The sequence below is a fragment of the Neolamprologus brichardi genome, chromosome 20, assembly GCF_056152115.1.
Source record: "Neolamprologus brichardi isolate AB-2024 chromosome 20, ASM5615211v1, whole genome shotgun sequence".
Lineage (NCBI taxonomy): Eukaryota > Metazoa > Chordata > Actinopteri > Cichliformes > Cichlidae > Neolamprologus > Neolamprologus brichardi.
The window spans coordinates 27,353,155-27,366,843 of NC_142123.1; the positions used below are offsets into that span (position 1 = coordinate 27,353,155).

The window sequence follows — 13,689 nt, forward strand, 5'->3', positions numbered from 1 at the left end:
GTTATTCTTCTTTGGATTTTTGGATTTTAGTCCCTTTGCCCATTTAAACATGACAGTCCCTTAAACCTGAATTCTTTCTGATGTTCACCTGACTCACCTGGTTCCAAAGGAAGTCTAAGGAAAAATAGCCTCAATCTCCTTCGAATGTTTGACCCCATTAGATGTTTGCGGTCTCAACACTAGTTTATACTCTTATTGACTATAGCAGAGTGAACATTACGGTTCCTATTAGAGTCCAAAAGGGAACTAAAACAAGGTGTGCTTTCCTGGAGCTGGTGTAACAAAAGTAAGCCAGGATGGCCAAGCAACAAATTAACAATCCCAAGACACAGTGCCAATAGACTTCCTACGTATTCAAGACCTGTGTGAAAATTATAATCCATTTGGTAGGTAAATAAACAAGGCTTACGGATTGAAGATGTAACATTAGCTTGTCTGCAGTTTTAGGGTCCTCCCAGGAACCTTGTGATTTTTTTTGGCATTGCTTCCACCAAACCGAGTAACTAAGGACGCAGTGGACAAAACGTAAAACACAAGGTGGTTACTGAATGTCAGCTTTTATTTGTTTAAACTTGAAGCAATTCTGATGTTTTCTGATGTTCAATTGGACAAAAAAGAGAAAACAAACCCACCTTCATGGATTTCTTGCCTCCATTCAAGAGCTAAAGTTGTTGCTAGATATAATTGCTTAATATATCTTATTCTCGATTATATTCTTAATTCTTAGCACCCAAGATCAGTTGACACAAGACAGAAAGTAATTTTCAGTGGTAGAAACCTTTTAAACTACATTCAGATGACAAACCAGAGGAAAGATGACACACAAAAGTGTTATGTCATCTAAACTATTTTCAGTTTAGAAGAGGAGTTATAAGCAAAGTGCTCTGTTACTTGTATTGTCAGTGTCACCATCATCAAATCATTCTGAAAGCGCACTTTGGTTAGTGTGACCTGCCACAAAGGGCTTACGAGTGTGTCATGCTCTCCATATGATTTTGTGTCATGTGTGGTTTAGATGCAGAGGGACTATCTTTTTTATTTTCCCACGTGGAACTTGTAGGCAACCAACATGACAGTGACTGTTGCGCAAAGTTCCCCTTTTTAGCTTTTACAGTCCACCAACACTTCCTGTTTATTTTCCCAGGCTCCTAATTTCTTAGAGAGGATGAAGATGATCACAGAAAATTTTGTTTTGCTTGTCAGGTAGGAGTTGATCTATTTTTTTGTTATTTAAATTATTTATAATTAACTGTTATTATTATTATTATGATTATTATCTCATTATTACAAAACTTTTGTTTTCCACTGTGTCTTTTACAAACCCAGGCATTGAAAATGCATTATTTGTAAAATAACACAATAGGGAAAAAATAGTTGCATGGTTTTTTGTAACGTGCAGACAGAAGAAAAAATAATGTTTTAGTTTAGCATATGTTTCAATATTTTAGTCTTATAGATGTTGTTGTTTCTCCTCTGATCTTGAGTTTCTATAGATTGAGCATAACGTGTTGCTTTTTTAGATGTTTTAGCCTACTTTACTTTGTCAGACAAGTTCTAGTTTAGTGATTTCTTGATTCAACTGGACTAACAATTCAGGGCTGGTGGGAGGATTTAAGCTTTCCAAAAGATGTAGTTGATCAGTTATTTTGTGATTTAGGGGGGAAATTACTTTTTTTTTACATAGAGCCAGGTAGGTTTGAATAGCCTTTTTTCCTTTAATAAGTAAAATTATCATTTAAACCTGTATTTTGTATTTGTTTGTGTTGTTTTTATCCAATATTCAGATTTGTTAGACCATCTGAAACATGAGACAACTATGCGAAAAAAAAAAATAGAAAGGGGACAAATACTTCTGCACTGTTTAGTGTTAATAAGAAATGCTTAGAGCCACTTCTCCGTTGAATCTTTAAATATTCTAAATAGAAAGTGTTGTATTGTTTTATCCTCAGAAAGAGAGCAGGATCTTGCAGACAGGCCTTAACGTCTCTGCTGTCATACCTCTGGGACGTTTACTCTGCACCTTCTCCTGCAGGCAGGGACATCCTCACTCTGCTGTCTCTCTGTTTCACACTTGCCTGTGTTACTGGTGGCTTGCTTCACCACTGGCTGTCAAAGAGTCTGAGATATGATTACGAAGCGTCGGTTCAAACTGTCAGTATCTACAGCGTGAGCATGTTTTTGGTCTCCTTCCTGTGTCATCCCCTGCGCTGTGTGCTAACAATGATTCTTCCTACAGTCTGCACCAAACAAGGACGGAAACTCCTCATCACGGCCTCTGTCATGATTTTGGTGCTGAATGTCATCCCTAATATCACAGTAAATGTGGGGGCAGTGGCACGCATCCTGAAATGCACTGCTGAGGGTTTTGCAAAGACTTTATTAAACTCATCTGAACCTTTGAACAAAGCCAAGACAGACCTTGTTGAAGAAGCCATCAAAGTAAAGTGGGAGGACTTGAGCATTGTTACCAACTTAAGGACTTTGGATCATTACACACATATTGATGTGTCAGATGTCAAAAGCATGTTTACTAAGATAATTGGGAAGATAGAGGTCAACTTCTCACATGCCAGGAACCTCCTCAGAGAATACAAACTGCTGTCAAACCGGATTCTTGCTGCCGTCTTTGTTGCACTGCTGATCGCTGAATCTGCACGCTACTTGAAATCTTATCTGACATCAGTTCATTTTGATAATGGGTACATTTCCAAAGAGCTCTTGCAAAAAATGCCAATTAATGAAAGGCCAGCTAAAAATAAAATCAATCTTGAAAACTGTAAAGTAATAAGTCAGGAATGTTCCTCTTGTTTCCTATCACTGATTGTGGTGACTTTATATTTCATTGCAATAACCCTAATAGTAGTTTTGGATCATGTTGTGTACTATATAGTTCAGATGATTGTGCCATGGTTGCTGGATTTTCCACCTACATCTGCTGTTATAAGTGTCAATTATAAGGTAAGACAGCACTTGCTCAATTTAATCTTTTTTTCTTTTTCTTTTTGGCTTTTTGGAGTCTTTTATAAATTTGTTTTTCCTTTTAGGTTCAGTGGTTCCCCCCTGCGTTTTGTATTATCCCACAATCCTGCATCAAACGGGAGCTGGTAAACTTCCACAGGGATTACAAGTGGAATTTCAGCCCTGGGCCATCTCTCTGTGATGTGACAACTTCAGCTCCAAACCTGGGAGTCACACTCCTGCTGGGATGTCTCTGGCTGATGAGCTACTTTCTGGTTTTCCTTGAGGTTTATGCAAGGCGGCTACGCAGAAAAATCTCTGCATCCTTCTTCAGAAAGCAGGAGGAGAAGAGAATAGCTTACTTGATGAGGAAAATGCATGTGAAGCAAAATAAAAAACACAGAAAAGGGCACATTTCTGTTCATGTGCAAGTTTGAATGACATGTACCAGCTAATGAATAGACTGCTATGACAATGGGTTGCATGTTTAGACCATTTGGATCAGCTTATCTAGTGGTACTTTCACTTTGTGATGTAACCAAAGTTGTGTGGATGTGTAATTTTGTATATTGGTATGATCTGTCCTGTTAGCCTTTTAATTACAAACTCTAATGGAATAGCTTTGTTTGATTCACAGTTCGAAAAGTTATCTTATACTGGGCTTTGGTGCAGCCCCTCTCTTTATTCTCTATCCCTACTCACACCCATCAAAGCCAACTTCAGTTTTTGTTTTGTTTTTTAATTTGAGGCTTTTTGCAAACAAAAGGTTCATGCCCACAGAGCTGTGTATTTGTGTCGTATTAAGGCTGTTCAACGACTTCAAACAAGAGTAGAAATAACAGAGCTGTCTCAATCCTGACCTTTTGGCTCACAGGGCTCACACTGTTTCTTGTTTTCTTTGATGTCTGTATCATTCGGTGGTCTTCGTTGTTTCTGTTTTGCAAAATGTAAACTGAATACAGTGCATCCTGTGTATGAGTCACAGTTATAACACCTTTCCTCTGTAAGCGAGTCAACACTCAACATACACCTCTTCAAACCTCCCGCCTGTGGTTCAAAGCGATGCACCAACACTTCTGCTGAATCTGCATCTTGTTTTGGACAGAGACTCGCCTGGTAACTTTTTCCCCCCCATGATATCATCACAGAGCAATGTTTTCCGTGTTCTCTTTTATTTCTCTGCGAGTTAGCCTTTTTTTGTTGTTGTTTTACCACTCAGCCCCACTAGATGCCACCATGGTGCTTTGGACAGCTGGGGACAAAGACTAATAAGAAGTAGTAGTTCCTGTCAGGAAATGAACAGTAACAGGTCGGATCTTACAGTTTTTGGAACACTGTACTGACCCGAATATCTTTAATAGATTAAAGGAATCTGTTTCATCCACATGTCCAATGATTCGTCAGCTTATTTTAATCACAGTGCCCCTATTTCCTTTCTCTTTTGCATATCAGTATGCTCCTGCTTTAAATTCCCATGAGGCTGTGAGGGTTTATTTTAAGACCTCATCCCAGAATATTAATAGACTTCTTCATTGTCTATTTTTACTCGTGACTTTTGGCCACTTCACAATTGTCTCAGCAGCGTAGAGATGATAATAATAAATTATTCATGTTTAGTCTGATATTATGAGTTATTGCTCCTGTGTTATAGTAAATAAAACAAAATAAAATAAATCACTTTATCATCCTTTTATGTATATTTTTCATAAACTCTGACTGATACCTTTGACTTGACATGTGGGCTTCTAAACACACTAACTATAATCCTCATTAAGCTTTCATAACATGAAGCAGTTCAATCAGAAAATTACCTGTTCTGTAAGTTTTTTTCTTCTTTGACACTGTTACATATTCATTACACGCAGTCTGCAGACTGAAAATCCAAGAATCTGCATGCATTAGTATTCTCAGTGACAGCCTTGTCCAAAGACAGAGGGTCAAAAAGCTTTTTAATCTGTTTTCAATCACTTCTGATTTTGTGGATGACCAGTGTTATCATTTTTTCTGCTATGTGGAGTGCAACAATTTAACAATATCAGCTCTACCCACACATGTATAATGGCAGAAGCTGTAAAAGCGTTCCCAAATGTGCATCCTGGGAATAGCAAGACTCTTAATCTTAGGATGTCTGTGTCTGTTTGTCCCTCTGGGGAGAAGAATTATTCTAATTCTACACACTTTAGAAAACTGGAGAATTTAATGTAAATTATACAAGGAGAAGAGTTAACTAAATTACATCTGGTGTCCACAAAGGCTGTACTTAATACAGCAATTAGTGCTATTTTAATTGCATGTTCAATCATTCCAGTGGATGGTGTGTTGAATTGCATGGTGCCCGCGCTGTTCTTTCAGTAATTACAGGGTTATGGCCACAGAAGCTGACATGATGTTCAGGGCTTGGATGGTAAGATGAAATTGATTTGTAGATGGTGACTGTAGGAGGTGGGTTTGGATATAATGGTGTGAGGTGGAGGGAGGAGTATATTGGGAAAGGAGAGAGAGGGAGAGAGAGAGAGCGAGTGAGACAGATGTGGGCGACTGGAGCAACTCTGAAAGAGGATTAAGCAGTCACTTATATTTCCTAGGATACTGCACCTGGGTACTGCCTTTCACAAATGATGGTAAGCTGCCAATTTTTTCCCTTTATCATCTCATTATTTTGTTTCCCTGAACTAAATCAAATCCGAACGTGCATTTTTGTTCCTTCCCGAAGAGTCCGGCATTTGTAGGAGAACTGGGAAAGCCTCACATTTTTGATCACCCTAAATGTATATTGCAGCATTACCTTGTGAGATGTTTTTAAAGGGTCAAATTGCTGGAAATTATAGATTTAGTGTGCATGATGGCCTTTAATGCAGAGGAGAACAATCATTTCAGTTTTGAGGGTTACATTTTTTTTTTTTTATCACATCCAAGCATTGAATAAAATCAGTGTTTAATAATGAACTGAATGAGGACAACATTAGCATTTATGAAGATGGGAGTTTTCTTTTTAGAAGCATAATTGTAGCACCTTTTTAAATCAAGTTGCTGCTTTTAATGTGTGCATTGATGGCTGTTAGGACTATTTCTTAAAATCTATTATCGTTTACAGAACTTTTATTGCTACAGTTATTTCATGAAGTGTGACAACAGGAGTCCATATAGGGAGGAGATTAAAGTGAGTAAATGGATCAACAAAGCACTAGACTAAACATTTCACACAGTATTGTTATTTAAAAAGTGTAACCTTAACAAAATGCCTCATTTAACCCAAACTAGCTTAATTGGCTGAGGTCATTGTTTAACAAAAGCAATTTGTCTATGCTCATGTTTGTTTATTTACGTTTATGTTTGTTCATCTTATAATGTATTATTATATTTTGTTGCATTTAGGCTGTCACACCAGAAAACCTTCAGGCAGTCTCTGTTGTTTAAATTTGACTTCTTGTTTATTTATTTACTAATTTTAAATTATTCTTATGACATGCCCCTTTTAATCAAGGTGCATCCGTACACTGGTTTTAAACTGTAGCTGGGAGAGGGAGTGTTACACTTTTTTAAAATCTAGACAAGAATTAAAGGCTTTTACAAAAAGAATTGTAATATTGAACACCCTGCAAGCAAAACTGCTGTCTAATAATTTTGTTTCTCCACATTTTTGCCTTGAGGATTCCCATTTTGCCCCTGAAGATTAACTGAATTTTGGCAGCTGGACTTGAGCAAGATGGAGAACAACACAACCACCTTTCAGGATGTCAGTCGGGTTGTAAATCTGACAGAAATGCCTCTGAACCCTCTTGAAGAACAAGTCATAACGATATTTTTGACCATGCTCATTTGTGGAGTTGGGATTGCTGGGAATATCATGGTGGTGCTGGTTGTTCTACGCACTAAACACATGGTGACCCCGACTAACTGTTACCTTGTCAGCTTGGCTGTCGCAGACCTCATTGTGCTCCTGGCTGCAGGCCTGCCTAATATCTCTGATGTTGTAGCCTTCTGGATATATGGCTACACGGGATGCTTGTGTATAACTTATCTTCAGTACCTGGGCATCAACGTGTCATCCTGCTCCATCACAGCGTTCACTATTGAACGATACATTGCTATTTGTCACTCCATAAAGGCACAGTTCATATGTACTGTTTCCCGAGCCAAGAGAATCATAGCTGGAGTGTGGATTTTTACCTCGCTCTACTGCACGATGTGGTTCTTTTTAGTGGACACAGATGAGACCGTCTATACCAACGGGGTGGTCGTCACCTGTGGCTACCGTGTCTCCAGAAGCCTCTACATGCCAATTTATTTCCTAGATTTCACTCTGTTTTACGTGATCCCTCTCATTGTGGCCACTGTGCTGTATGGGCTCATTGCCAGAATTTTGTTCATGAGCCCTCTGCCTTCGCATCTTAACGACCGAGCCGGAGGCGGGTCAGTTCACCAGGGGCACTCCAGTACCACCAACAAGGCCAACAAGGGTGCAGTCTCTGCAAGAAAACAGGTACTGCTAAGGTTATAAAGACAAGAAGCTTAGAGGGAAAAGGAAATAAAAGTAATAAAAGGTTTTCTGAGTGGTTCTGAATAAAAATCCATTTTTAAATGTCAAAACAGATTTAGGCTCAGTCCTAATAGGGTGCTTGTTTGGGTTCAAAGTGGCTTTGTGGATGGGTTTGACTATACCACAGTTAAATAACTCAACAGCCTGACAAGATAGTTCATAAACACGCTGAGTATTCCCAGAGGAGGAAACCAGTCTCTGCCATCCCCGCTAACCTGACCTTTGTAGTTTTGAGTGAACTAATAGAACTATTAGTGTTTGCCATGACATTTGGATTGGCCACTCACATCCCCCTCGAGGTGGGCTGTAATTGTTTTGTTCTTCAATTATGTTTTCATCTAGCCTAAGGAAACAATTGATCAAAATTCATTTGTCCAAATTATTTGTTCATAGCCAAAAGGTACCAACAACCCGTCAGCTTTCACTGATGAGACTAATTAACAAATGTCTTTAGGGCTAATTAGCAAAAGTAAACACTATGAATGTCTTCAAGGACTTAAACTGAGTGCTATGATCTTCATATCAACATATTATTTATCATTTGGCTCTCTGTGATAGCAGACTTTCTCACTGTGGTTGACAGGGTCTTTTATTCTCACCGCAAGCATGTTTGCAAACTGACCTATCCTGTCCTTATGTACAGCCTTAGAGCTATTTATGTGCGTCATGGATTCATATTGGGCATCCTCTACAACACTCACTTGACAGTAAACTCTGAGTCATGGCATGCAGTATGTCTGCTGAGATAATTCACATAATTGTATTCTTCCTCATTGTTATTCCTTATTTCCTTCCTCTGCTGTCTCAATAGATAACAAAGATGCTGGCTGTTGTGGTCATCCTGTTCGCTCTGCTCTGGATGCCTTACCGAACGCTAGTAGTGGTCAACTCCTTCATTGACCCGCCGTACCACAACACCTGGTTCCTGCTCTTCTGCCGGATGTGCATCTACACCAACAGTGCCATCAACCCCATCATTTATAACCTCATGTCTCAGAAGTTTCGTGTTGCATTTAAAAAGCTCTGCAAGTGCCACTGGGGCCACAGGGAGGCCGAGTACAATGTGCCGATGTATTACAGTGTGATGAAGAATTCGACCCATGAGTGCAATGAACCGGTCACAGAGCAAGAAGAAGTCAGTTATCACATCACCCACAGGTCCAACATGACAGATGATGAAGCTCTCAGCATTTCTTCGTGAATTCTCCTGAAGAAATGAAGCGTTTCAGTGATTGTGCGTGTTTTATCGGTCCATTGTTACTGGCTGTGGGTGCATGATAAATTAATTATGACAATGTTTAGGTTTTCTGTTATTTGCACCTGTTAAAAAATAACTACTGTGAAATCATTTTACGTGTGGTTTAATAGTTGTGGTACTTTGTGAAACAGCATTGTAACACCTATGTTGTAAATATCAGTAGAGTCTGTTAGCCCAAGCATTCATGATCTCAGTTACCTCGCCAAAGGAGGTTATGTGATTGATTCAGTTTGTTTGATTGCATGATTACTCAAAATGTTACAAATGGATTTGCATTTTACCAGAGGTGGAGCAAGGCCCAAATTAGAAGTTATTAACTTTTGGAAATGCTCAAGATCCAGGACTTTTTGGAAGGATTCTTTATCGCAGCACTTTGGATCATATCTTCATAAATACATATCGAATTGAGTTAAGAAAAAAAATGGGAGACACTGTCTTGATGTTATCGAGAAAATATCACAAAACATTTGCAGCCACATATCCTTCAGTGATTCGTTTTACGCATGACGTGGAGGAAATTTTTAGTCTTGGTGGAGCTATGAAGTCTCCAGCTGCTCTTGTTACAATGTGCGCTAAACAAAATGTATTTGTTCTTCCAAATGCTTTGTTTTAAGACACACTGGGGATTTTATGTAATGCATGCTTGGAGTGCGTAGCTTGCCTCAAGACATTGTCCAGCCTTTGTAACTAGTTGTGTCAAGAGCTCGTTCTCTACAGCTAAGCCTCTGCGATACATGGCTCTACAAATGTTAATAACAACTGCACTTCTGCTCTTAGTGTGCTGAACAGTCTGAAGTGGCCTATGCTTTGTGATAAATCACACTTTTTACCAACACCAATGATCCACACACACCACAGTCCATTATTTTTCCTCTTTTTTCCCCCACAAAGGACTACATTTACTACATGTAAACAAGATAATATAAAGAGTACAGACAACAACTGCAAAGACAGCTTAAAATTTACTTCTATCTGTGGGCACTGAGCATTTCAGACTGTGCAAGTATATCTTCCATTCCATCCAAATTTCAACATGACTAGAGGTCCATGAAGCGAGAATATTTGAATTCCTGCACAAGTGTTGACAACTTTCAGTGTTTCAAGCATTACATAGTAGCAAAGTCTTTTTTCTTTATATCCCATTAACCCTCATCGTCTCTTCCCTGAATTTAGACTAACGTATAATGCTAAAAACTAAGCAAATCTTATCCCCTCATCAATCCACCAAAATTATTCCAGACTACACAGGATTTTTTTATGCAGGACATGTTTGTATCATTACTTTTTCAGTCCTGCAGGAAAGAGGTAATGATCATGGAAAGCCTGATGGCAAACACATCCGTTTTGATTCGAAACATTAAAATACAGCCAAAGGAAATGTAACAACAAGCAACAGTATTAAATAAATATTGTGATGCTAATTGGCATCAACACGTTTGCACTCTCCCTTATCTTCTTATTGTTGTGGTGTGCTGCCAGCTGTATCACGGCGTGTCTTTGCACCTAAATATATGCAGGTCCATTTGTCACTTAGTATGTAAAGAACCAGTGTGAGGCCCATGTATTAAACATTTACAGATGTTTTGCATATATTGCATTTATCTATTCTGTACTTGGCTATGTAATTTTGTAAACAAGCTTGTGTTGCCCTGTGAACTGGGATTAACAAATCCCCTTTACACATCTAAATGTATTCATTATCTTTATGACAGTTCTGTGTGTTGAATTAAAATAAATCCCTACCATATTATTCAGGCATTTATTTTAGAAAATAAGGATTTAATGTAGATTTGCTTTTGTGAAGTTGATTCACAAGTACAGTGGGGAATTAATTATTTGACTCCCTGCTGAATTTGTTCTCGTTTGCTCACAAAGAAATGAACAGTCCCTAGTTTTTTTTTTTGTTTTTTTTTTTTGCAGTAGTTGCAGGACTTGGTTGTGCATTAGCAACAAAAAGTTTAATTTGAGCCTGAGAGGGCTAATGGAGAGAGACAGAATATCAACCAAAAATCAAGAAAAAATGCATTACAAAAAAATTTATGAACTAAAAGTGAAATAAGTATTTGATCCCCAAGCAAAACCCTACTTGATGGAGAAACCTGCATTGGCGAGCACGCCGGAAAGATACTTCTAGTAGTCGGTCACCTGGTTTTCACACATCACAGGGGGGATTTTGACCCACTATTCTTCACAGAAACTCTCTAAATCCTTTATGTTTCTTGGCTGCCATTTGCTAAATGGCAAAGCTTCAGTCCTATCCACTGATTTTCAAAAGGGTTTAGAATTTTTTCTTCTTTAGCCACGTCTTTGTTGCCTTGGTGGTATGTTTTGGGTCATTATCATCCTGGAAAGACACATCCATGCCCCACCTTCAGTGTTCTGGCAGAGGGAAAGAGGGTCTCATCCAAGATTTTATGTTACATGACACCATCCATTGTGCCTAAGTGTGAGAGCTGATGTTGTTCTCTACCCTTAGGAGAAAAACAGCCCCAAAGCATAACGATTCCACGTCCATGCTCGGCTGTGGGGGTGGTGTTCTTTGGGTCATAAACACCATTTCTCTTTCTCCAAACACAGCAGGTCGTGTTGATCCCAGAGAGTTTGATTTGTGTTTGAGCACAGTATTTCCTCCCACGATTTCTGTAAATCATTTAGGTGTTCATTGGCAAACTTGACAGGCCATATCTGTGCCTTCTTCAGTAGGAGGATCTAGCAGCACTGCAAGACTGTGTAGCCACATAATGAGTTGGAGAATCTGTAATTCACTGGCTTACTGATTGTAACAGGATCAAATAACAATTTCCCCTACTATTGTTCTACAGGATATTTCAAGCAGCGCATAGCTATTGTCCGTTTTCATCACTCTTAATAACATATGTCTGCTCACAATATGAATTAATTCCATATGCAGAGTTTCATAGTGAAGCACCACAAGAGCCTGACAAAGAGAGTGAGGGCGGAAACCTATAGCACAGAGCCAAAGAGAAGCAGCAGAAGCTGTTGACTGAACTCTAGGGTGTGAAAAAAGGAACGATACTGTGTGTGTATGCATAATAATAATACCACATGATTTATAATTCTCTCACATTGTTGTGGAGGACTTCCGACCCACTCTTCTTCACAACGTTGCTTCAGTTCATTGAGGTTTACAGGGATTTGTTTATACACAGGGCTCTTAAGTTCCTGCCACAGCATTTCAATCAGGTTGAGATCTGAACTTTGACATAGCATTAAAAGAACTTGATTATTTCTTTTTCAGACATCCTAAAACAGATTTGCTGGTGGGCTTGGGAGCAAGCAGTTTGTCCTGTTGCATGACAGGATATACTGTGATAGGTCTCCACCAAACATGGTGCTCTGCATTATGGCCAGACATGTCCATTTTGATCTTGTCTGCCCAAAGGATACTGTTCAAAAAGCCATTTGAACAAACCACTCAGTAACTGGGCTGTTTAGGTGCAGCAAACTGTTGACATGTAGTTTTTAAAGAGAAGAGGCTTTTAGTTCTACACAAGCCGTGCTTGGTTTTGTTTCTCAGAGCCTTTCACAGTCTGACATTGGCATGAATTTACTGGGACATCCACTCCTGAGAAAATTGTAGCAGACCAGACCAGAAACCTGCCAAAACTGTTTTTACAAAGACAACAGTACTGTATGGGTGACGTAAGGGCGTAGATAGTTAACTGTGTAGAGTTCTGTGAAAATTACATTTTCTTTAAACTGTAGAGTAAATACACATAAAAATGTGTAACATACTCGATCATTTGTCATGCATTGCTGTTCATACGAAGTGTGTCATACTATTACTTTTTTTTTTTCGCTACAAGAAATAGAGGAAAAACTACATCAATTCCTGAAATAGATGAAAGGCTGCAGGCTGCTGTTTCAACACCTTCCCCTGCTTGTTGTCAGTTTTCATAGAAACTGCCCAGACATGCTAAAGAAATGACTCAAAGTAACGCAGACCAAATTTGAAAGAGATCTCATTTCTTTCAAAGCAGCAAGTCTGACTAGACTTGGTTACCACATGTTGAATTGTTGTTTGACAACATGCTGTGCTTCAAGCTGACAGTTGTTAACATGGAGTTGTCTGGCTATAGATTATTCAGTCAGAAAATAACTAGCAAGGAGGTTTACTGAAAGCAGCCCTCTCCATGCAACAATTAATGAACCTTTAAGGGACAATTTAGTAATTTTTTTAAATTATTTTAATTTTCCTCTAGAGTTTTCTTTTTCCCAACGATTCACATCTGCGATCCTAAACAGATTTGTCAACAGACAGTTTTCATGTTAATACTGTTATAACCTTTAACAACATCAGTGATTCCCAAACGTCACCAAAACAAGAAAAACATGCAAAAAGCTCAACAGTTGCCATTGTTTCACATCAAATTGAAATGCTAATGAAAAGCAGCTCATTTGAAATTTAAATGCAACTGAGAGAAGAGTGAAGTGTTTAAGGCACAGGTGTCAAACTCTGGCCCATGGGCCAAATTTGGCCCGCAGCTTAATTACATTTGGCCCGCGGAGCCATACCAAATTGCTATTAGAGCTGGCCTACTGGTATTATACAGCTAATATATATATTGTTTAGTATTAAGCTTTGCTTGTTCCATATTCAGTTTTTCAGCAAAACTTGTTTGAGTCCATACGAAAAGATTCAGTCTTATATCTGGAGGAAGATTTTTTTTTTCAATAAATATTAATGTTAGCCCACGACTTTGTTCCAGTTTTGAATTTTGGCCCACTGTGTATTTGAGTTTGAAAATACGAAGATCAGATAAAGCAGAGTACGTTTATACAGAGTCAAAGTTCCTAACGAGTTTTACACAGTTTCTCTAACTTAGTGGAATTTAGTGTTTCTTTTATGGGAAAAACAATTATCTGCAATCAGAAATCAAGACATTTCTGTTAAAGGGCATTTACTTTTTAA

At 38.6% G+C, this 13,689-nt stretch overlaps 2 protein-coding genes across 2 annotated transcripts; both read left to right on the plus strand.

Moving 5' to 3' along the window:
- The first annotated feature begins 1,086 nt into the window (after window positions 1-1,086).
- On the plus strand, window positions 1,087-3,395 carry ocstamp (osteoclast stimulatory transmembrane protein). Its single transcript, XM_006794088.3, has 3 exons — window positions 1,087-1,203; window positions 1,950-2,958; window positions 3,045-3,395. Exons 1-3 carry the CDS (start codon window positions 1,166-1,168, stop codon window positions 3,393-3,395), a joined length of 1,398 nt encoding a protein of 465 aa, XP_006794151.2. The 5' UTR covers window positions 1,087-1,165.
- A 2,134-nt stretch (window positions 3,396-5,529) lies between these two features.
- Window positions 5,530-8,699, plus strand: LOC102786184 (thyrotropin-releasing hormone receptor). Its single transcript, XM_006794305.3, has 3 exons — window positions 5,530-5,579; window positions 6,609-7,441; window positions 8,310-8,699. The coding sequence occupies exons 2-3, from the start codon at window positions 6,665-6,667 to the stop codon at window positions 8,697-8,699; spliced, it is 1,167 nt and encodes a 388-aa protein (XP_006794368.1). The 5' UTR covers window positions 5,530-5,579; window positions 6,609-6,664.
- Window positions 8,700-13,689: the final 4,990 nt, after the last annotated feature.

Bases quoted from the DNA above. Each gene is read 5' to 3' on its own strand.
- LOC102786184 (XM_006794305.3), top strand. From the start codon at position 6,665: ATGGAGAACAACACAACCACCTTTCAGGATGTCAGTCGGGTTGTAAAT. The intron at 7,442-8,309 runs GTACTGCTAAGG...CTGTCTCAATAG, and splicing joins CAGTCTCTGCAAGAAAACAG to ATAACAAAGATGCTGGCTGT.
- ocstamp (XM_006794088.3), top strand. From the start codon at position 1,166: ATGAAGATGATCACAGAAAATTTTGTTTTGCTTGTCAG. The intron at 1,204-1,949 runs GTAGGAGTTGAT...TTTTATCCTCAG, and splicing joins AATTTTGTTTTGCTTGTCAG to AAAGAGAGCAGGATCTTGCA. The intron at 2,959-3,044 runs GTAAGACAGCAC...TTTTCCTTTTAG, and splicing joins TTATAAGTGTCAATTATAAG to GTTCAGTGGTTCCCCCCTGC.